The 23,657-nt window shown below is 34.9% G+C and overlaps 1 protein-coding gene across 27 annotated transcripts in view; it reads right to left on the bottom strand.

Moving 5' to 3' along the window:
* The window catches only part of Ppfia2 (PTPRF interacting protein alpha 2), a 328,094-nt gene that overhangs the window by 139,020 nt on the left and 165,417 nt on the right, over positions 1-23,657 (bottom strand). For all 27 annotated transcript variants that reach the window (XM_048358923.1, XM_048358758.1, XM_048358750.1 and 24 more), the window contains one exon: positions 33-134. In XM_048358923.1, coding sequence (XP_048214880.1) covers positions 33-134 — 102 coding nt within the window. The remainder of the gene's footprint in view (positions 1-32; positions 135-23,657) is intronic.

Genomic DNA, 23,657 nt, shown 5'->3' with positions numbered 1-23,657 from the left:
GCATGAATCCTAACAAGAGGCTTTATACTTACTCTTGTGTTGTTTCTTTCAGCTTTAAGTTCAGAGATCTCTTCTTCTTTTTCTAGAAGTTGTTCCCTGCAGGCATTTAATTCTTTTGTTAGTGCAGCAAATTCCTGGAAAAGGAACAGAAATAGTTGAAAACACATAATAGATATAATATCTAGAATGCCTAGTTTTGAATGAAAAAATAGGATTCATCTATTCGTATTATTAAAATAACTCAATACTGTTGACCAAAGTACTAATTCACAATATTTATCATATGCATATAATTGCAACGTGGTATTTCACTAGCTCTATAATATTATATCACATTGCACATTAATATGAAAATACATTAGAATAATTTGACTAGTTTTGTGAACAACTTCCAAAATTTACACTATGATTCCAATCCATCAATGTTAAAAGAAAGCATACTAGATCATCAACTTTCTATAAAATCCTGAAAAACATGCATTTTAGAGATTAGAAAATTTACTTCATAGCCAAGTGAAGAAAGAGAATGTAACTGTAGTATATAAATAACACCAATGCTTTTCTTTTTAATTTATGTAATGGTTAGTATTTTAGAAGAGTGAATTTCATGTGAGCATGTTGTATTTCCTATTATCTGTGCCTCCGCCATGGTGGGCATCCAATTAATGGGTTTAGTTTTTTTATTTTTGTGCAATAGTTGAAAACAGTTTACATTTTAACCAGATGCATTATGTGTTCTGGCAACAACCCTAGTGTCTTTTTTAATGATATTTTAAATAAATATTCCATAATGGGATCATATATCAAATTATTTTTATTTCAACCATAAATAATACATTTAGGAACACAAAAGATTATGTAATATTTGAAACATTTTTCAGCTATTTTTCCATTCTGTTATAAACAAATATTAAGTAAAAAATCGTGAACACATACATATCATCATAAAACTCTTTAAAGAAATTCTCAGTAGTTACACGAATGTTTATCAAATACTTAAATATTTGCAACAACGTAATTTCAAGCTAAAATGCACTCTCAGAAGATCAAAAGGAAAAAGGAAATAAAGAGGGTAGATTTGGTTCAGCAAACCTCCATCAAGGCAAATTCTATACGCTCTAAATGATGTGTGGTAAGCTGAAAAAGGTCTGGACTTTAATTTTTGTTGTTGTTGTTTATTTCAAACCATTGATTTTGCTGAGTTTCTCTGAGTGGCATCAGCCCAGTAGATACTTCAAAGACTTCAGAGTAGACTCTAGGGTTTAGTCTAGATGAAAGACTTCATTGTTGCATTTTCTCTACCTTGACAGATGAATGTTCCCCCTGCCCCTGCCCGCCCGCATTGCTGCTCTCTGAACACATTATTTATATGGAGAATAGAAATAAACGAGTCAAAAAAAGTAAATCCTTCTATAAAAAATTAAACTGTATAAATTGCACAGTTTACAATGAGAAAACAAGTAACAAGTAAAAATCTTTATTGTATATTATTAATGCCTAGGCATTTAAAATAATCTTACACTCATGCATTGTAATAGTGACTAAAATAACATATATCAAATATGTATATTGAACAACATTCTGATGTCAAAACCACATGTACCTGAGTCTGTATGTCTAAGGATCAACTATTTGTTAAATAAAAGAACCAATCTCAGAATTTTAATGTTAAATATATTCAAGTAGTAAAATTATGGATGATTTTGTTTCTGATTTGTCTTTTTGTCCTATTGTCAAAAACTTCTACAGCAGCAACAACAAATATCTAGATAGGTAAGTAGGAAGGTAGGTAGGTAGATAGATAGATAGATAGATAGATAGATAGATAGATAGATAGATAGATAGACAGACAGCTGGATTTTTAATGGCCCAGAGAATAAGAGAAAAAATAATGGAAACAAACAAATATTTAAAATAGAGGCCAGAATGAGTAAAGATAATTATTTGTAACAAATGATGTGATTTTTTTTGGTTATTTAGGTACTGATTCTAAAAATCCTAATTTGTGGTCAGTCTTACATTTATTAACTTCTCAGTGAATTTTGAGGATTACTTATTTATCATTTTGTCTTTCTAAACTCCCAAAGAGAGTCTTTTTTCCATCTGATGACTGAAAGAACTGGGTCATTATATTCACAAGTAGTAGAAAATGAGTTTGTTTTGAGCGTAGTTCTCCAGATTGCAAGCTTTCTGCTTTTCTATTGTGTGATTTCCAGACTAGCTGTTCATGAGGTATGTGATGCAGATGCGGAGTGCATTGCACAGTCTCATTTTTTTTCTTGTAAGAAACATTAAATAACCACTAGTACAATTATTTTGCATCATATTCCTAGTTCAGGGAGATTGTGAGGCACTAGGAAGCACAAAATGAACATACTCCTTTTATGCAGGGCAACAAGCCGGTGTATACAAATGTATTAACTGAAATAGGTAGACTCAAGGGAGAACACAAAGAGTGCAATTCTGTAGAAACACAAAGTGAAAGTTCAACAAAGTAAACACCAGAAAGTGGATAATTGAAGGAGATGGGGTGGGACCCATTGGGAAGGACTAGATTGACTATTGAAGAGGAGAAGATGCGGAGAATGCAGTCAAGAATCCAAATATATCATATAAAATTAACAGGAGTGAGGGAAGGAGGGATCAGGGAGGAATTGATTAGAATGTTGAACACTGATCAATTTGTATTGAATTCATAATCTGTTTTGTTCAATGTACAATTACTTACAGATAATAAGAGTAAAATAAACTACTTGATAATAAAAAATGAAAAAGGATTAGAAAAAAGTTCCAAATATCTGAAATCTTTCTACTTTTATTCTGACTTTGTTTGCATACCTACTTGTTCATTCTTACTGTCATTACAAATGGGTAATATTGTCATAAAGAATTTTACTAATAATACCTTAAGAATTATATAGAATAACATGGTTTATTAATAACATGGAATATCAATAATATTATAAGAAAAATATAAGATATAATATCAAGTATAATTAGCATTCAAGGTCTTTACAATATGTCCAAATCAATTCATTAATTGATATCTCATTAATTAGAATAACAAAGTGTAATGAACTACTAAAATATCACCGAGACCTACAAGAGTCAGGGCATTTGCTCAAAGATACACATTAGTCAATGATGGAACTAGGATTAAAACACATTTAATGTGTCTTACAGTAGATGATTGCAATGGGTTGTTTCTTTGTCTTTCCTAACCACAGTTTCCTCTTTTATTTGTCTTTCCTTCAGTCTTTGTAACAATTAGATCTTTCAAAGCTCACATAACTTTCAGAGCTACTTACTACCAGCACATCCAATTTAAACAGGCTTTAGCACTGAAAATTTCAAGTACCTCAAATTAGTTTTCAAAAAATCAATATCGTACTAAGTGAGCCAACTCCCCCCCCCCACAAAAAACATAGACTCCATGTTTTCCCTTATTGGTAATAACTAATATATGTCTAGGATAATCTTAGTAGCTGATCACAGTAGCCAAATAGCTATGTAAATATGATCACATAAGATGATGCTAAGAAAAATGAACTCCAAGTTATGGAAATAAGCGGCTTTTCATTGTTGCTATTTCTAATGTATTATGTGAAATCATCTCTTTTTCCTTTATCTTCCATATGGTTTATCCCCTGTTGTCACTGTATTTGATTTTGGTACTCTGGATATTGTGTATATATTTGTCTAAATCAGAGAAGGGAAGGGGAACATCAAAATGGTGAGACAAAGGGTAAAAGGAAAACCAATGCAACAGTAATACTTACAAGACAATATACTGTAACCAACTGTACAACGTGACGGGGACTGAAGAGGAAGGACAATGAGAGAAAAATTAGGGAGGAGGTAACAAGTTTGACAAGAAATGCACTCACAACCTTACATATGTAACTGTAACCACTCTGTACATCCACCTTGGCAATAAAAATAAAAATAATTCAATACAGGAAGTAGAGCTGTGGTTCAAAGTGGTAGAGCAATAGCCTTGAGCAAAAGAGCTCAGGGATAGCCCCCAGGTCCTGAGTTCAGGACCCATGACAGACAAAGAAACGAAAGCTACAGCAACAGAACTTTAATACATATTCAACAAAATGAGGAAATGGGTATATTGGGCAGGAAGGGTGAGAATGTTGAAAGGGGTAAGACTAATCAAATGCATTGTATTCATAGCCTGCTTTGTTGAATAACAACTCTTTTTGTACAATTAAATATAACAAAAACATGTTTAAATTACAGTACTATTACTACTCACAGAACAACAGCAACTAATGCTTACAGAGGTAGCATGTATTTTTGCTATGCTTTAAGCTAGGCATTTTAGGGAATTACTTCATTACCTATGTTCTCAGATGAATATATTAAAGCTCAACGAGGAAGAATGATTTCCTCATGAAAGTCCATTTCCTCATCTCTCTTCTACAATTTTTTCATGCTAGTCCTTCTAACCAATTCCTTTTCAAAGCACCATTCTGTCCTAATTTTCTATAATACCTTATTGTAATGTTTTTATAGTACTTTAACTATGCATTTACCTCCACAAGTAAATACTATGATTCTTGAAGGCATTGTTATTTTTATATTTTTATAAATGGTCAACACTCCCATGTTGTGATAAGAAATGAATGGCTTAGTTCATTCTGACCTTGTTTTCAACATTGATATAAGTTTAAAATACACAATGCATTAGCCTTCCTTAAAGCCATATAATTTAATAATATATAATTAATATGAGAAAATTTTCTCTATACTGTTATTTTGCCCATATCAGAATTATTATATTCTACAGTGCAATAGAATTATTGTCTGCTACATTTTTTTTCATGCACATAATATAGCTATTGCATAGGCTCTGTGAAATTCAACAGGGTATTCAGAAAATCATCTCTGATGCTGGACTTTTGTGCAAACAAATGGACAGTGTACTTCTAAGCTTAAAATAAGTCAATAGGCTGTTTCTGGTGCAGAAGTGCATTTTTAGAAAATCATAGCACTGTAATGCATTTATACTAAATGTAAAGATAACATAATGAGTGAGAGAAGGCTTATGTAAAAGAAGGTGAATGATGAAGATGCAATAATGAGAATATTTTCTGTGATTTAGTATTTTAAGACTATTGCTTAAAAAAATTCACTGTATTTGATTCTGGTACCCTGGATACTGTGTGTGTGTGTGTGTGTGTGTGTGTGTATTTGTCTGAATCAGGGAAGGGAAAGGGAACATCAAAATGGAGAGACAAAGGATAAAAGGTAAATCAATTTAATAGTAATACTTACAAGACAATATGTTGTAAATCAACTGTACAACTCAGGAGGGTGGGGGAATTAAAGAGGAGGGAAGATGAGAGAAAAATGATGGAGGAGGTAACAATATTGACAAGAAATGTACTCACTACCGCACATATGTAACTGTAACCCCCCCCTGAACATCACCTTGACAAAAAATTAAAATGAAAAAGTCATGAATTTGTATTTGTTCATTAGATTCATCATTTGGGTATTATTCATTCTTAAAATGAAAACATATATTTAACCAATTATTGCTTATTTTAACCTAATGTGTTTCATACTATTTTCTTAGAAAATTATTTCCATAAAAATAATTCATAGCCAAATAGACTTGAAAAATAATATATGATTAATAATCTGTAACTGGAATTATTTAAACAGACATGAGAATGTGTGCAAAGAGGTCATTTAAGAGATTCTGAGCACAGTTGATTTTATGACCAAGAATTGTGCAGAACTTAGATTTTTATGCATATGCATATGCAAATGCATGAATCAATACAGTGACTGAGCAGATAAAATATTCTGGGAGTAGAGCAATATAAATAGGTTAGCCCTTCATTTAAGAAAATTGAAAGATTTCAAAAATATAATTTGAGGAAAATAAGGCTAAGAAAGAACTAAACACCTAGCACAATATTGTCAGAAACTAGAGTCTGTATGGGATAAATTTTAACTAACACTTCTCAATTCTTTACCCAGTGTGAACTAAAAGTAGCCCACAGGAAAAACTGGGTTTGCCCTGAAACACTGAAATAGGAAGAGTTATCAAGTGATCACTTGAGACTTCTTTGGATACATACATATGTGTGTGTGTGTGTGTGTGTGTGTGTGTGTGTGTGTGTATTTCTTTTTCTTCGAATTATATGGTGGTCAGGGGATCTAAATGCATAGGGCCACAAAATACAATCCTAGCAAGGGGAGGGGAGCCCTGTTCTTGGTGTGGTTGTATGTATTCCTGCACACTGAATACATATTCCTATGATCTCTATGCATTGAACACTGTTTGTAATTTCTGCAAGTATCACAGTAAGAAGCAAGTAAGCTGATTGCTCAGTGTGCTTCAGGCATTCTCCTTTCAGAATACTTTTGCTCTGGAATAAGCCTTTTCTAGTCATGTTACACAAAGTCAACTCATGATATGTACCGATATGTCCATTAAAACTTAAAAAAATCTTTTTCCCTATTACTATCTAAAAAGTTTGATGGCATTTCTTCTTAAACACTAACAACAATTATATAATTTCTTGCAAGATACATGATTTTTAAATGATTTATTAATAATTATTTTCTTATTGTTATTCTACTATCCTTGCATCGTTGTACAAAGTAGTCATTATTTAATAAAGCAGTTTGTGAATATAATGCATCCTGGTCAATGTCATTGCTTTCACTATCGTCACCTATCATTTCGAACTTACCCCTTGCCTGCTTTTCTTAATTTTGTAATCTATACACTGGAATTCTTGATGACATGGAAAATCTAAAATTTCTCTGTATCAGGTACTACTTTATTTTCTATGCCCCTGACTACTACTTTTTCTCTTAAACTATTGTTTCATTGGCAGTTACTTTTAACACAGAGACATTGTTCAAAACTTTATTATATATGGTATCATTTTTTCATCATTGCAGCACTGTTCTCTAAAAAGAAGTGAGAAACCTTAGAGAAAAAAGATTGGACTTTCCAGTGCCTAACAATATTAGAAACATCCCTTACCTCTGTCAGATCTTAGAGTTAAGGTCACTTGCTTTTGTATCTTAACTGTGGTTTCCCACTTGTGTACTGTTATTTGAACTAAAGATGAGTCTGAATAACTTATAATTTCATTGTCAAAGCAACTACTATCTCAAATGATAGCCCTTAGGTAAATGAGTTACTCTCAATCATTTCTGTTTGTTCGATAGTTATGACTTTGTCTTTGCTTTTTTTTTGTTGTTATTGCAGAGTTCATATACAGGGGTTTATAGTTACATGAAAAAGGTCATGAGTAATGAACACAATTCTTTTCTAACTATGCCTCGCCTTCCATTGCTCCCTCATGGTCTTTCCCTTCTATCCCCATTCACAAGATATCTAGCTCATTTTCTAGTGGTGTCTAGTGAGTATCACTGTTGTATTTGTTTACCCATGTCCTGCTATTTGGTACCCTCTCTACCCTCCCAAATACAAGTAAACTAAGCCAAAAGGCAAAGATGACAAAAACAGCAGCAATGGCAACTAAAACATTTCTTATTTTTTTGGAATTCATTTCACAGAATATTATTTTATATTATTATATGCACATAGCTATTGAGCCGTTGCCTACCACTTCTATGCATACTCTCCTTTGGCCTCACTATAGGAATGACTAGTTTACTACATAATTTATCATGTCCCTGTGTATGTGCTTATATCAGGAAGAATGATGTTGTGCCATTTCTGAGGAAATGGAAAGACTTGAAAAAAATCCAACAATTTGTGCAAATCCAAAATAGTACACAGAAAAGAATAGATATGGAAATGTGCTGATTTGACAACATATATAAATTAGACAAATCAACTATTTCAAAATGTTTCTTATAATCACTTCCTTAAAGCAAGGCTTTCCCCATTTACTATATTTTCCTGTTTCTTATTTTGAGGATTAAAAATTCTTCCAGTAATTCTACTTTTACTACTCAGTGGGATATAAAACCTGTACTTCTTTGGATACAGGTATTTATAAACTCGCATGTATAAGGGTAATGTGTCTTTCCCCAAACCATAGGACATACTTTCTCAAATAGACTAATAATGAAAATCTTGCATTAGAGATGAAAATAAAACCATAAAATACAATATATTTCCTAAATTTTATATCTATGCACGTCTATACAAGAGATGATATGATTTCATAAAACTCTAAATTCTTTTAGTTCTGCATATATTTTAGATATGAGGCCTTTGTCCATTGTATGGCAAGTAAAGTTCTTTTCCCATTCTGTGTGCTTTCTGTTTATCTTGCAAGCTATGTTCATTGCTCTGCAGAAGCACTGCAGTTGGATGCAGTCCCACTTGTCCATCCTTTCTTTGATTTGTAGCATTTTGGGGTCTTTGTTAAGGAAGTTCCGTCCTGTCCCAAGGAGCCAAAGTGTTTCTTCTACTCCTTCTTTTATTGTTTAACAAAACCACAAAGAACCAACAGCCCCCTCAACAAGTGGGCTAAAGACTTAAAAAGAGACTTCTCTGATGAGGAAATGAGAATGGCCAAGAGACTTATGAAAAAGTGCTCTATAGATCAGCACAGGAGCTTTGACCTGCTCCGTTTCTGACCTGTGCTGGTTCACCCCTCCTTAGGCAACCTGGTGTTCCTCCTCTCCCAGGAGGTCACCATATTGATGCCGAACTTAGTACGGACACCCGATCTGCATAGAGCACTGCAGCCTAGAACCCCTGGACTCAAGCCATCCTCCGGGCTCAGCGTTCTGAGTAGCTGGGATTACAGGCGAGTGCCACCACAGACCCAGCAGCCCCACTTTTGGGTATCTACCCAAAAGACCACAAACATAGTCACACTAAAGCCACCAGCACAACAGTGTTCATCACAGCACAATTTGTCATAGCTAGAATCTGAAACCAACCCAGATGCCCCTCAGTAGAAGAATGGATCAGGAAAATGTGGTACATATACACAATGGAATTTTATGCCTCTATCAGAAAGAATGGCATTGCCCCATTTGTAAGGAAATGGAAGGACTTAGAAAAAGTTATACTAAGTGAAGTGAGCCAGACCCAAAGAAACATGGTCTCTATGGTCTCCCTTATAGGGAATAATTAGCACAGGTTTAGGCAAGTCACAGCAGAGGATCACAGGGGCCCAAGAGCTATACCCTTACAAACACATAAGATAATGCTAAGTGAAATGAACTCCATGTTATGGAAATGATTGTTATATCACAGTTTTAACTACTTTCAATGTGCCATAAGTAACTGTAGCCTCTATTATTGATGATCTTCTTGTATCACCTTCCTGTGGTTGTACCTACACTTTCTCTGTATCTTATCTGAGTATATTGGAAACCGGGTATAATGGTATTAGAACTAGGAAATTGGAAGCGAATATCAAAATCGAGAAATACAGGGTAAAAAAAAAGACAAACAACTACAAAAGCAATACTTGCAAAACTGTTTGGTGTAAAAGAACTGAACAACTCATGGGGGGGAAGGAAAGGGGAGAGGGGAGGAGGGAATGAGGGACGAGGTAAGAAACAGTACAAGAAATGTATCCAATGCCTAATGTATGAAACTGTAACCTCTCTGTAATTCAGTTTGATAATAAAAAATATTTAAAAAAGTGCTCTACATCACTGGCCATAAAAGAAATGCAAATCAAAACAACATTGAGATTCCACCTCACCCCAGTAAGAATATCTTTTGTCAAGAAATCTAACAATAATAAATGTTGGAGGGAATGTGGCCAAAAGGCATCCTTACTTCATTGCTGGTGGGAATGTAAACTGGTTCAGCCACTCTGGCAAGCAGTATGGAGATTCCTCAGAAGGCTAAACATAGAGCTCCCCTATGACCCAGCGGCCCCACTTTTGGGCATCTACCCAAAAGACCACAAACAAGAACACTCTAAAACCACCAGGACAACGATGTTCATCACAGCACAATTTGTCATAGCTAAAATATGGAACCAACCCAGATGCCCCTCAGTAGATGAATGGATCAGGAAAATGTGGTACATATACACAATGGAATTTTATGCTTCCATCAGAAAGAATGACATTGCCCCATTTGTAAGGAAATGGAAGGACTTGGAAAAAATTATACTAAGTGAAGTGAGCCAGACCCAAAGAAACATGGACTGTATGGTGTCCCTCTTAGGGAATAATTAGCACAGGTTTAGGCTAGGCAAAGCAGAGGATCACAAGAACCTAATAGCTATGCCCTTATGAATGCATAAGATAATGCTAAGTGAAATGAACTCCATGTAATGGAAATGACTGTTATATCACTGTTGTAATTACTTTCAACATGCCATGTGAAACCGTAGCTTCTTTTGTTGTTGATCCTCTTGTGTCCCCTTCCTGTGTTTGTACCTGCACTATCACTGTATCTTATGGGAGTACATTGGAATCTGTATATACTGGTATTAGAACTAGGAAAGTGAAAGGGAATATCAAAATCGAGAGACAAAGGATAAAAAGACAAACAACTACAAAAGCAATGCTTGCAAAACTGTTTGGTGTAAACCAACTGAATAACTTGTGGGAAAAGAGGGAAAGGAGGAGGGGGAGGGGGGAATGAAGGAGGAGGTAACAAACAGTACAAGAAATGTACCCAAGGCCTAAGTTATGAAACTGTAACCTCTCTGTACATCATTTTGACAATAAATAAGAGAAAATATCTCTAAAACTTCAATTTAGAAATCAGTTATTTGGGGCTGGGGATATGGCCTAGTGGCGAGAGAGCTTGCCTCGTATACATGAGGCCCTGGGTTCGATTCCCCAGCACCACATATACAGAAAACGGCCAGAAGTGGCTCTGTGGCTCAAGTGGCAGAGTGCTAGCCTTGAGCAAAAAGGAAGCCAGGGACAGTGCTCAGGCCCTGAGTCCAAGGCCCAGGACTGGTTAAAAAAAAAAAAAAGAAAAAAGAAATCAGTTATTTTAAAACAAAGAATATTGGTATGCCATCATTGAGCCATTTTAAATATGTAAGATTTTATTTTTGGATTTTTATGTTATGTAATCAAACATGGTGCTAATGACCTCTGATTCTATAATTGCCTTCTAGACCCACATAAGCCCAGGGAAAGCTGTCACCCAGAATTACTGTGTGAAACAGCCGTGTCTTCTGGTCAGCCCGGGGCAAGAGAGCTTGAAGGTAAAAAGGCTTGCAGAACTAATACAATTTGACAGGCACAACTGGACTTTTAGAGTTTTCACAGAACTGGTGGGGTAATGTTGCCCAAATTGAAATGAAAGTGAGACTTAAACTCCGTGCAAATTATGTTTTCTCCTTGATTTTTAAGAAATCTGTATACATTTTAACTACAGAACATGCTGTTTTATCCCTAAAATTTCATAGTGCAGTAGGTGGATACAGCCTGCTGATTCGATTTGCTGCTTTAAGGTGCACAAAAATCATGTACTTTTTTGTCATTAATCATCTCTGAAATATAAATTGAGCATCACATACCTGAGCCTCAGTTCCATAAATATTATGTGTCCTATTACCCTTTTACTTGGAAAGTTCATAATAATGATCTTAATTATATAGCAGAGATAGAATAATTTGTCCTTAGGAGTAAGAATAAAAGAAGAGACAACAGAGTATTTTGCCACTATTAGACTACCATAATAGAAATGATAGACATTAATGTGAAACAGTAAAAATAATCAGCACATTTCTGCAAGTACACTTTTATTCTTTTGCACCAGTAAATTTTTGCTAACCAGAGATTTTGATCATTGTTATTTAAAAACATCATATAACACTGTATAATATTAATGTCTATAAAAGTAAGAACTTGGAAAAATCCTCTCTATGTCAAAAAACTCCTCTTAAAAGAAAGTGTCCTTGACCATGAATCTCTGAGTCTATTTTTTAAATCAAATAACATCCTCATGTATAGATGAAGAGGAGTTTTCAGGGAACCCTGGTGCTAATTACTCAGTTATTTGAAAGGGAAAATGTGTACTAGTCTGACCAGGAAACAAGCCTACAGTCCCAAGTCTTCCACTCTTTCTCTGACACACATACATAGGACACACAGACCAGGATAAATGAAGATTCCTCAAGCTTTCACTCTAAATTTGAGTACCTTCTTCTCTCTGGTATCCAACACAATGGCTTAGAACCAACTTACCTACTCCAGGTATATCTTCCCTTCCACCCACTGCACCTCCCTTTCCACTGCACCTTACTTTCCAAATAAAACACTTTGTGAGAACTGCTCTTGAACCAAGTGCATGAAATAAGAGAGAGAAAGGTCATCAGAATGGAATTCTAACACAAGAACCAAGCCTTCTAGTTCTACAATTACCTTGATCCTGACTCATTTGCATAAAAAGAAAAGGAAGGAAAGAGTCTTTTATCTATAGCAGTGTTCAATGTTCGTTTTTTGCTTATTTGGCACTGGACTCACTAGAAACTCATTATAATGGAACATTTTAAGGACATTGGTAATAACAAATGGCTCAGGAAGCATTGTAGCGAATACATGTCAGAGCTGAATCCTTGCCAACCCAAAACTCTGTTGGCAGGAAATGCCAATTTTCAGCAGCTCTGACAGGGTAAAGCAGGAGGCATGTTTGACAAGATGCTGTGTATTAATTTGAGTGGCTTTAGCATCTGGTTAGGTAATACCTGCTGTGGCGAACCATCCCAGACAACAAAAATAACATTCAACCTGAATATAATCTCCCTACATAACTATAATGCTAAACGAAACAAAATATAATCAGGACTCTCTAGCAATCAACAAAATCACCATTATATAACTAACAATATTTGGGATAGGACCTTGTTGGCTATTTACTAGCCTAAAATGCTGTAGTGGGTGCTATGAAAATTGTCTTGCATAACAAAGCATGTTGTTCTACGCTGGAGTATTTCATTATGTATTCCTAAGGAGTATAGCTTAGAGAATAATATTTTATGTCTTAGTATGTCATACGAATGGAAAGTTAAAGGAAGATTTGTCAAGAGGGATGACATCTAATAGCAGAAAACAAACCATAGAAAAGAAGCTTTCCCTCTCTCTTCTAAGTATGCTCTCTCTAAAAGAGTGTCCTGGCCTTATAGTTATGTGAGATCAGGGTACAGAGAGTACATGTATTCTGTGGAATTATTCCTACATGTTCACATGACACAGTGCCACCCAATAATCAAATAATGGAATGTTCAAGTTCAAGGGTTATAATATTTTAATAATAATTGCATCTTCCACGTGGTTTCAAATGTCAGTGCATAGTAGACACTAGTGGTGCTTGACAAATCTATTGCTATAAACTAATAAATTGACATATTGAATTTTTAATTGAGACTATAGACGGTTAGTGGGTGACTAATACATAGAATATAAGAGCATGCAAATGTTTTCAGATATTGCAATGCATGTAATGATGAAAAAGATGGCATAGAACTATGATGGGGTTACATCTAAATCATCAGCTGTGTAGACACAGTACAAATATGCCTCCCTGTATCTACAATCTACAATCACATGAGAAAGCTAAGTAAGAGTGAACTTGGAGGTATATATGCCAAACTTCTGCCAGACCAAGGGAATAGCACAACACCTTAATAAGGTTAAAAAATGAAGAAAGGAAGGAAAGAAGGAAGGAAGGAAGGAAGGAAGGAAGGAAGGAAGGAAGGAAGGAAGGAAGGAAGGAAGGAAGGAAGGAAGGAAAGAAGGAAAGAAGATAATTCATGCATAGGAAAACTATAAATATCTTAGAATAGAATACAAATACATTTTATCATCTTATATAAAGTAGTGGTTTCTTAGACTTGTTAAAGAATGCAAATATAATAAAGTAAGCTATTCACTGTTTCTATTGAAACCCTACCTCTAAAGATAGTACATTTGTAGTCAGGCTTTGGAGATTCCTATACATAAAAAGAGATCATGAGAGGCTGGGAATATGGCCTAGTGGCAAGAGTGCTTGCCTCCTATACATGAAACCCTGAGTTCGATTCCTCAGTACCACACATATAGAAAATGGCCAGAAGTGTCACTGTGGTTCAAGTGACAGAGACAGAGAGACAGACAGATAGACAGAGGCAGAGAGACAGAGAGAGTGGGCTATCATGATCAAATCAGCTTTTTAAAATAAGAAGTGACCCAAACACCTTCTGCCAATGAAAATCCAGGGAGATGAAGGCCATCTGTAAGCCATGAAGAGATCTAATCAAAAAGAAACATGGACTCTATGGTCTCCCTTATTGGGAATAATTTGTACAGGTTTAGGCAAGTCATAGCAGAGCATTACAAGGACCAATAGCTATACCCTTATGAACACATAAGATGATGCTAAGTGAAATGAACTCCATGTTATGGAAACAATTGTTATATCACAGTTGTAACTACTTTCAACATCCTATGTGTATCTGTAGCTTCTATTATTGATGATGCTCTTGTATCACCTTCCTGTGGTTGTACCTACACTATCTCTGTAATCTTATCTGAGTACATTGGAAACCGTATATACCGGTATTGGAACTAGGAAATTGAAAGGGAATACCAAAATTGAGGGCTACAGGGTAAAAAAAGACAAACAACTACAAAATCAATACTTGCAAAACTGTTTGGTGTAAGTGAACTGAACACCTCTGGTGGGGGGAAGGGAAAGGGGGAGGCGGGAGGGGGTATGAGGGACAAGGTAACAAACAGTACAAGAAATGTATCCTGGGGCTGGGGATATAGCCTAGTGGCAAGAGTGCCTGCCTCGGATACACGAGGCCCTAGGTTCGATTCCTCAGCACCACATATACAGAAAACGGGCAGAAGCGGCGCTGTGGCTCAAGCGGCAGAGTGCTAGCCTTGAGCGGGAAGAAGCCAGGGACAGTGCTCAGTCCCTGAGTCCAAGGCCCAGGACTGGCCAAAAAAAAAAAAAAAAAAAAAAAAAAGAAATGTATCCAATGCCTAACGTATGAAACTGTAACCTCTCTGTACATCAGTTTGATAATAAAAATTAAAAAAAAACACTAGATTGTATTTGTACCCTAATCTCCAGCAGGAAATTATGTAAGGAATAAATTTGAAATAATATAAGGAAATATATACTTGTTCTCTCATTTCTTCTAATTTATGTTACTTTACGGACAACACAAACTACTACACTACCAAATTAACTTTTACACTTGGAGCTATTTTTATTTTTTGTCAGACATGGTGCTTGAACTCAGGGCCTGGGGCCTCTCCCTGAGCTCTTCAGCTTAAAGCTAGCACCCTACTACTCCCAGCTGAAGTAAAATTATCAAGAAAGTTAAAGATAACTCATATGTGAGGAAATTTTTATTTTTCAAATCATATATCTGGTAAAGGATTTGTGTCACAATATATGTTATTAGTACAACTCTATAATAAAAAGGGAAATTATGCTATTTAAAACCTACTAAAAGATTAATTGTCCAAAAATATACAAACAAACCATAAGCAAACTAGATGTTCAGCATCATTGGATATCAAGGCAGCATAAAAGAAAAATACAGTGAGGTACCACTTCTTATCCCCTAGGATTTAAAAAGAAGATAAAAAATCACCAATGGCTAGAGGTATAAATTTGCACATTGAGTGTGAGTATATCAAATGTTTTGACATCAGTCTAGAAGTATGGAAAATGATTGAAGATGGCAATTATATGACTAAGCCTTCTCAGTTCCATGTACATATCTCCAAATTAAAGTATATTTCCAAACAGAAAATTGTACATGAATGTTCATAGCAGCAACATTCATTATAATTTAAAAATGGAAAGGCTCAAATGTACAACAGCTTTAGAGTGGGTTTTTAAATGTGTCATTCCTTTTTTTTTTCATCATGCTATTCATAATAGAATACTTCACATGGAACCTACCTACTTAACCATTTTAAAAACATTGCATCTGCTAATTAGAAACACTATATTGCACAATAGATCCCTCTGGAATTTATCATCATTTATAGCTGTAAGTTTTTACCCATTTTAGCAAGTATTCAATAATGTTACAATGAGTATGTATTTTTGGCAACTTAATTTAAATGATTTTACATAAATATCTAGAAATGATAATGCTATGTCATATGGTATTTAGTTCTTTTAAGATTTAGTTCTTTAAAGAACCTTTCTATTGTTTTCTGCACTGGCTACACAATTTTTTTAATAACCAATAATATGGATGAGTTTTTCATCTCCACAGTATTGTCAACACTTGCTTCCTATCATCACTTGGTAATATCCATGATGGCAGTTAGAACAAGTGACATAGAAAACATCTGGAGAAGAGAGACAACATTTTCACCTAAATTGTAGTGATAGTAACATTCATATGGCAAGCTCACCAGATAAGTTCATTCATAGTGTGACATTTATGGTTTACCAGTTATATCTCATAATGAAGAATGAAATGTTAAAAACAATCTTGGGTAAATAAGACAAATAAAAATTAAAAGAATCTAAATACTGATAAGAAGCTGAAATATCCATAAGGAAAAGGAGCCAACTACAACACACAATTGGTATGATTTCATTAATGTGAAATGTCCACAACACACAGGAACAGAACATGTATTTGTGTTTGACTAAAGAGGGAGGGGAAAAGGAATGTTACCTAAGGAAAGTCAAATTTCGTTTCAATGTAACAAAAGTATGCCTAATTTGTGATGATAGACACAATGATGAGAACTTACTAAAGGCCAATGAGTTAGCTTGTGCAAGTGGCTCATGCTTATATTTCTAGCTGCTCATAGGTTGAGATGACACAAATGGTGGTAAGAGGCCAGTTAAGGTAGAAAAGCTGGCAAGATCTCTTCTCAATGAAGAAATAGACATAATGTCACAGGTTTCTTCATACAATGATGGCAACAATCCTAGCATAAGCGCATCATACCCAGGTATGCATGCTGGCAAAACGTGAGATTCTATCTCAAATATAACCAATCAAAACCAAACAAGACTGGAGGACTACTTCTCCAATATGAGCGGAGCATCTTCCCAGTAATGGTGAAGCCCCCAAATTCCAACACGAATATGGGCCACAAAATTGTATGTAAATCACAATTTCTATCCTGCCAGTTCCAACAGAGGCTGAGATCAAGAGGATCATGGTTTGAAGCCAATCTAGGTAGAAAAGTCCATCCCCAAAATAGTCAGCAACTGAAGGCATGGCTCAAGGGGAAAAGTGACAGCCAAGCACCTGGATCAAATAGTAAAATCTGCAAGGGCCAAAGGTGACCCTGTTCATACCTCTAGACTACCAGCTGCTCCCACAAAACTACATTTTAAAAAAAAATAGAAGCAATGTGATGTTATGCATATTCAGTAATCCAAGTTTGTTGTATATTAGTACTTTTATTTAAAGGATAAACAGAACTGAAATCTTGTTTCTGATAAAGGGTTTGAATAATGAACTTTAAAAGAGAATATGTTTCATTCTTTATTTTTCTTCCTTTACTTCTCTTTCTATTTGCCAGTCCTGGGGCTTGAATTCAGTGCCTGGGTGCTGACCCTGAGCTCAAGGCTAGCACTCTACCATTTGAGCCAATGTTCTGGATTTTCCTGTGATTTAGTAGAAATAAGTCTCAAGGACTTTCCTGCCTTGGCTGGCTTCAAACCATGATCCTCAGATCTCAGCCTGCTGAGTAGCTAGGATTACAGGTGTGAGCCATGGGTACCTGGCTTCATTTTTCAAAAGTATAATTCTAGTTTCATTTATTTTAAAGTTGCACTTATTTATTCTGTAATCATTCAGACTAATGTACATGTGTATTACAACGCTAATTTTAACGTTCTTGAGCATTTCATTTTACATATGTTTTTTTTTTCTGATTCCTGCCCAAGAAAATTTATTTCTTCTTGTGATTTAAAATTAGATGTACATTTCTTTATAGGAATTCCAGTTGAATCCAGATTTTGAAAGAATATGTACTTTCTTCCACTATAAACTATAAATTAAGGATCACTTTACATTTGAATTTGTTAATAAACATTTGAAGCTCCATCAATGTGAATGGCAGAATTGTTGTCAGTATGTTCTCTGGATACCATAGCTCATACTTGTTTGGATGATCTTCTGCTGTATTTGTGTTGGTGTGATTGTTTCCACATTTGCATTGGTTTCAAGCCTATGCTGGGTTTGTGGGTTTACTTTAAGTAGTTATACAAAGGAATTGCCATTTAACAGAGCATTATGAATACAATGCCTCTTGATCACTGCCACTCACCCCTCCTACTTCATCCTTTTCTCACTCACTTTTCTTACTTGTTAAGTTATGTATTGATTGTTTTACCTCTTAACAAAGCAATTAATATATGCAATACATCTTGATTTGTGCCATCTCTTCAACCTCTTAATCCTGTTTTGGTTAACCTCTTAATTTAATTTTGTCAATTTTGTGGTATATACCATGCATTCTTGCCTGCATTCTATGTCTTTTCCCTTTTCATTCTTCGACCCCTCTCCTCTTGCCCTATCTCAAGCACAGACCCATTTCCTAGTATTTATTTATTGGGGGTTTTGTCCTTGTATTTCTAAAGAACTCTATTATTTGCACTCTCCATTGGACTTGAGGAAAATTACAGAGAACCATGCTAGTAGCTTCCTCTGAACAAACAGCGCTTTAGAGTCACAGCGCACACTTCATCTCAAAAGAGTCACACCAATCAAATTATAAAACAGAAAGAGACACAATCTAGCAAAAATAAATAAAAACCATTTGTATGCTAGGAAAGAAAGTGATGATGAGAGACTGCAACGGGATGACCTATGAAGGCTTGACTTCCATTTTCCTTTCTTCCAAGCATATTGGTCTTATCTCCTCCTTTTCCCTCAACAGAATGCATAGATATGAAATCCTAGGTTCAATATGCCCCTAGCTTCTAAAATACACAGTGCCATATGATTTTGTATTTTTAATGGCTGTTATTTTGTTGTTGTTATTGTTGTTTTTGTAAGAACTATGTTACACTTTTTTCTAGTTTTTATAATAAGAAGTCTCAGATTTTTATGTTTTCCACCTTGGTGAAATTGGAGGTTGAACATGATGAAATATTCATAGATGTTGAACTTCTATTTTGAATTAACATTAAACATGATTCAAGCCAGTGGGGAATTATTCTTGGATTATTTTTTGCCACTGCTAGTTGTATAGTTGGTGGAACATGATTAAATAAGACATGAAATATTAATGAATTCACCAAGAAAAACACAAGATAACTAGGATTATTTCACATAAGTATGAACTGCATATGAAATAATTCATTTGAATAAAGAACGTCACATTTCAACAGTGGAAGGGTTTCTGGTAAAAAAGTTTAGTCCAAGGTAGAAGGGGGAAAATGAGGATAGGGAAATGAAGCAAGAATAAAATTCCCATCCATTACACAAAATTGGATTGTCAGACTTCATTGTTAGACCCAGAATGGTATTTCCTAATGATAGATAAATTGGCTACATGCACAGAACCACTTTTTTATTCAGCATTTTGCAAGTGATTACCATATGATCCACACTTCCAAGAACAAAAAGGTGAGTAGAAAGAGTTGCAGACCTATAACTGTGCTTACAACTAAGAAGACAGATAGATTTCAGATATTCTTTGATATCTAGGAAATTGGGATTCAAATGTAAATTTTTCTATTAAAGTGGCAATAGAATATCTGACTCAGTTGTTCATTATGAAAATTTGCATAATAGAACTCTTGTTCCTTAGGGCTCATAGGACTGAAAAATAGTTACATTAGACAATAGCTTGTCATTTCCTTAAGAGGTTAAATATAGAGTTACCAAACAATTAATCAGTTTCTCTCCTGGCTATGTCACCAAGAAAGTTAAAAACACACATGGAAGAAGCTTCTAGGTGAATGAATGGCCTTTTAAAAAGTATTTCATTCATTCATTTATATATATATACATATATATGTATATATATATATATATATATATATATATATATATATATATATATATATATATATACATATATATATATATTGGTGCCCGTCCTGGGGCTTGGGCTCAGGAGCTGAGCACTCTCCCTGGCTTCTTTTTTTTTCCTTATTTATTGTCAAAGTGATGTACAGAGAGGTTACAGTTTCATATGTTAGGCATTGGATACATTTCTTGTACTGTTTGTTACATCTCCCTCCCTTTACCCCTCTCCCCCCATGAGTTTTTCAGTTGGTTTATACCAAACAGTTTTGCAAGCATTGCTTCTGTAGTCGTTTTTCTTGTTATCCTGTGTCTCTCGATTTTGGTATTCCCTTTCACTTTCCTAATTCTAATACCAGTATATACAGTTTCCAATGTACTCAGGTAAGACACAGTGGTAGTGCAGGTACAACCACAGGAAGGGGATACAAGAGGATCATCAACAAAAGAAGCTACGGTTTCACATGGCATGTTGAAAGTAATTACAACAGTGATATAACAGTCATTTCCATAACATGGAGTTCATTTCACTTAGCATATTATGCATTCATAAGGGCGGAGCTATTAGGCTTTTGTGATCCTCTGCTGTGACTAGCCTAAACCTGTGCTAATTATTCCCTATGAGGGAGACCATAGAATCCATGTTTCTTTGGGTCTGGCTCACTTCACTTAGTATAATTTTTTCCAAGTCCTTCCATTTCCTTATGAATGGGGCAATGTCATTCTTTCTGATAGAGGCATAAAATTCCATTGTGTGTAAGTACCACATTTTTCTGATCCATTCGTCTACTGAAGGGCATCTGGGTTGGTTCCATATTTTAGCTATGACAAATTGTGCTGCGATGAACATCGTTGTCCTGGTGGTTTTAGTGTGATTTTGTTTGTGGTCTTTTGGGTAGATGCCCAAAAGTGGGGCTGCTGGGTCATAGGGGAGCTCTATTTTTAGCCTTCTGAGGAATCTCCATACTGCTTTCCAGAGTGGCTGAACCAGTTTACATTCCCACTAGCAATGAAATCGGGTTCCCTTTTGGCCACATCCCCTCCAACATTTATTATTGTTAGTTTTCTTGATATAGGATGTTCTTACTGTGGTGAGATGGAATACAGATTGGGAAAAGATCTTCACTGGCCATATAACAGACAAAGGCCTCATATCTAAAACGTATGCAGAACTAAAAAAATTAAATTCCTCCAAAACAAAACCGCAGAGAACCAACAGCCCCCTCAACAAGTGGGCTAAAGACTTAAAAAGAGACTTCTCTGATGAGGAATTGAGAATGCCAAGAGATATATGAAAAGTGCTCTACATCCCAGCTTCTTTTTGCTCAACGCTAGCACTCTGCCACTTGAACCACAGCGCCACTTCTGGCCGTTTTCTATATATGTGGTGCTGCAGAATCAAACCCAGGGCTTCATGTATATGAGGCAAGCACTCTTGCCACTAGGCCACATTCCAGGCCACATGAATGAATGTTTGTAGCAGTCTTTCTCCTATTAGTCAATAAATGGACATAATTTAAATCTCCATCAACTGAAGATGCATGGGTAAATTAAATTGGTATACTCTTACAGTAGACCAGTACTTGACTACAAGAATAGATAAAGCATTGATGTATCTTCTGCAAGAATGAATCCTAAAGAAACATCAAATGCATAACCTAGTCATAAATGACCACATACTTCAGTGATAGAATATGTCCAGAGTAATTAAATCATAGAGCAAGAAAGCAAATTAGGGTTTGTCAGGACCTTGCCCATAAAGAAATGAGGAATGGTGTGGGAAGGGTGCAAGGCAACCAATGCTGTGAACGTGCTATAGATAGTAACCTGCATGATTTTAAAATCAGGTTTTATCATATATTTATATATATATATGATATCTTAATGTTCCTTATTTAAATCTGTAGAAAAAACTATAAAATATATTTTTAAATTAAAATAAAAAGAAATTCCTTGTTCAAAAGTTTCTTATTTCTGAAGTCTTATACTTTCAATTTTATAAAATGTATATTTAAATTAATAATTCTTGCCAAATTCTTGAGAATTCGCATTATTACAAATGTTACCATTTCATATCAGTTTATTGAATAAGCCTTTTCACCACCTCATTTTTTGATTTAGTGGATATGTAAAAGTAAATTAGTTCTTACTCCTGAGCAGAAATCTGAAGTATTCCATGGTCAAAATCACTTTTGGATGTTCTGTTCTTTGAAGTGTGGTGATACTGTCTTAACAGACATTGAGAAGCTAAGGTATAATTTAGATCAAGATCATTTTTTAAAGAATAATTTTACAATATTCCAGTTATTACTTTACAGTTTCACTTTACTGCCCTACATAAGACCACACAAGCAGCCTAAAATGCCACCAGAATAGAAATCAAAAGCTCTTGAGGTAAATACAATGAGCAAGTAAAAATTTGGCCTACACTGTTTTAAGCCCAGTTCCATGTTAGACATGAAAGAATTGGAATCAATTTTGTTAGCAGGAATGCTGATTACCTAGACTTTCCAATTACATTTCTGTAAGGTTCACCTTAAGGAGGGCTACATACAGATGCCCCTCCCCTTAAGTCTCCTGCCCTGTACCTGTGTTACCTAGGTAACTGGCACACCTGGAGGCAGTTACCTTCCCCTTCTCTGAGGTTATATGCTAATCCTCCTGGCCACCCCTCCCTCCCACCTCATCCCTAAATAAGGCACTATGCCAGTGTGGTTCCATAGTATTCCGTAGGATCAGTTTGAAAACAATCAGTCAAATACTCAGACTGATATACTGAATTGAACACCCCCTACAATGATTTAAAGACAATCAAATAGATAATAAACTAATAAAATTTAAGAATTTTAGAAAATGAAGTGATCAGTTTGTCCTCAAGTGTCTCATCCAAAATGAGAAGTTTTAAAGATGAATCTAATGTTAGCTAGTCCCTATTTGTAGTTTATTTTTAAAATAATTGCTTTTAATTAGTCAACTATTTTCCAGTAGCTTATGTCTTTAAGGTAAATACAATTTATTATTGTTTTGTTTCCTTCTTACTACTGGGTTACCTCACATATCTTGCCATCCTAACAGAAAATTGATGAACACATTACTTTACACTGATTCATCTCTTCAAATAGTTTCCTCTAATGCTAAGGAACAAAAGTATTTCTCAAAATAATTGAGATAGACAAATTTTACTTGAGATTTGTTGCCTGTTGTGAATGACAATATTCTGTTAAAGCTCTAAGTTCTATGAACTTCATAGAATACAAGTGCGTGATGAGTACATGAAGGCATTAAGAAACAAAAGTTTTTCAAACTTTCTGTCAAAATTAAATGCAAAATGCAAAATATGAAACAAATCACATAAAACACAACATAACACCAGAAATGCTAGCTTATTATTATTGCTACTGTTAGTATTACTGTTAAAATAAGAAGGCCTAATACTGCAAAACATGGCCCTCTTCATCTAACAAGCACTAAATATTATACATAACAAAAACTACAAATTAGAATTTTGGCAGCTACAGGACTTGGTAATTTCAGTTAAAGCAATCTTTGTACCTATTTGTAATTAAAATTACTGAACTACAACTTATAAATTAATATACTTTGAGGGCATTCTGGAAGAACATCACTCTTAGATTAGAAACAAATTAGTTTTAAAATGTAATATAATTAAGGTCAATAATAACACATAAAATTGTGACTAGATTGCAAGTTCTAGGTGTTTTGTTTGCATCCATATTTTAAATGATGTCAATGACC

The sequence above is a fragment of the Perognathus longimembris genome, chromosome 1 (assembly GCF_023159225.1).
Source record: "Perognathus longimembris pacificus isolate PPM17 chromosome 1, ASM2315922v1, whole genome shotgun sequence".
In the NCBI taxonomy this organism is placed as follows: domain Eukaryota; kingdom Metazoa; phylum Chordata; class Mammalia; order Rodentia; family Heteromyidae; genus Perognathus; species Perognathus longimembris.
The sequence above is the reverse complement of the archived record's forward strand: the minus strand, read 5'-3'. Positions and strand labels throughout refer to the sequence as shown.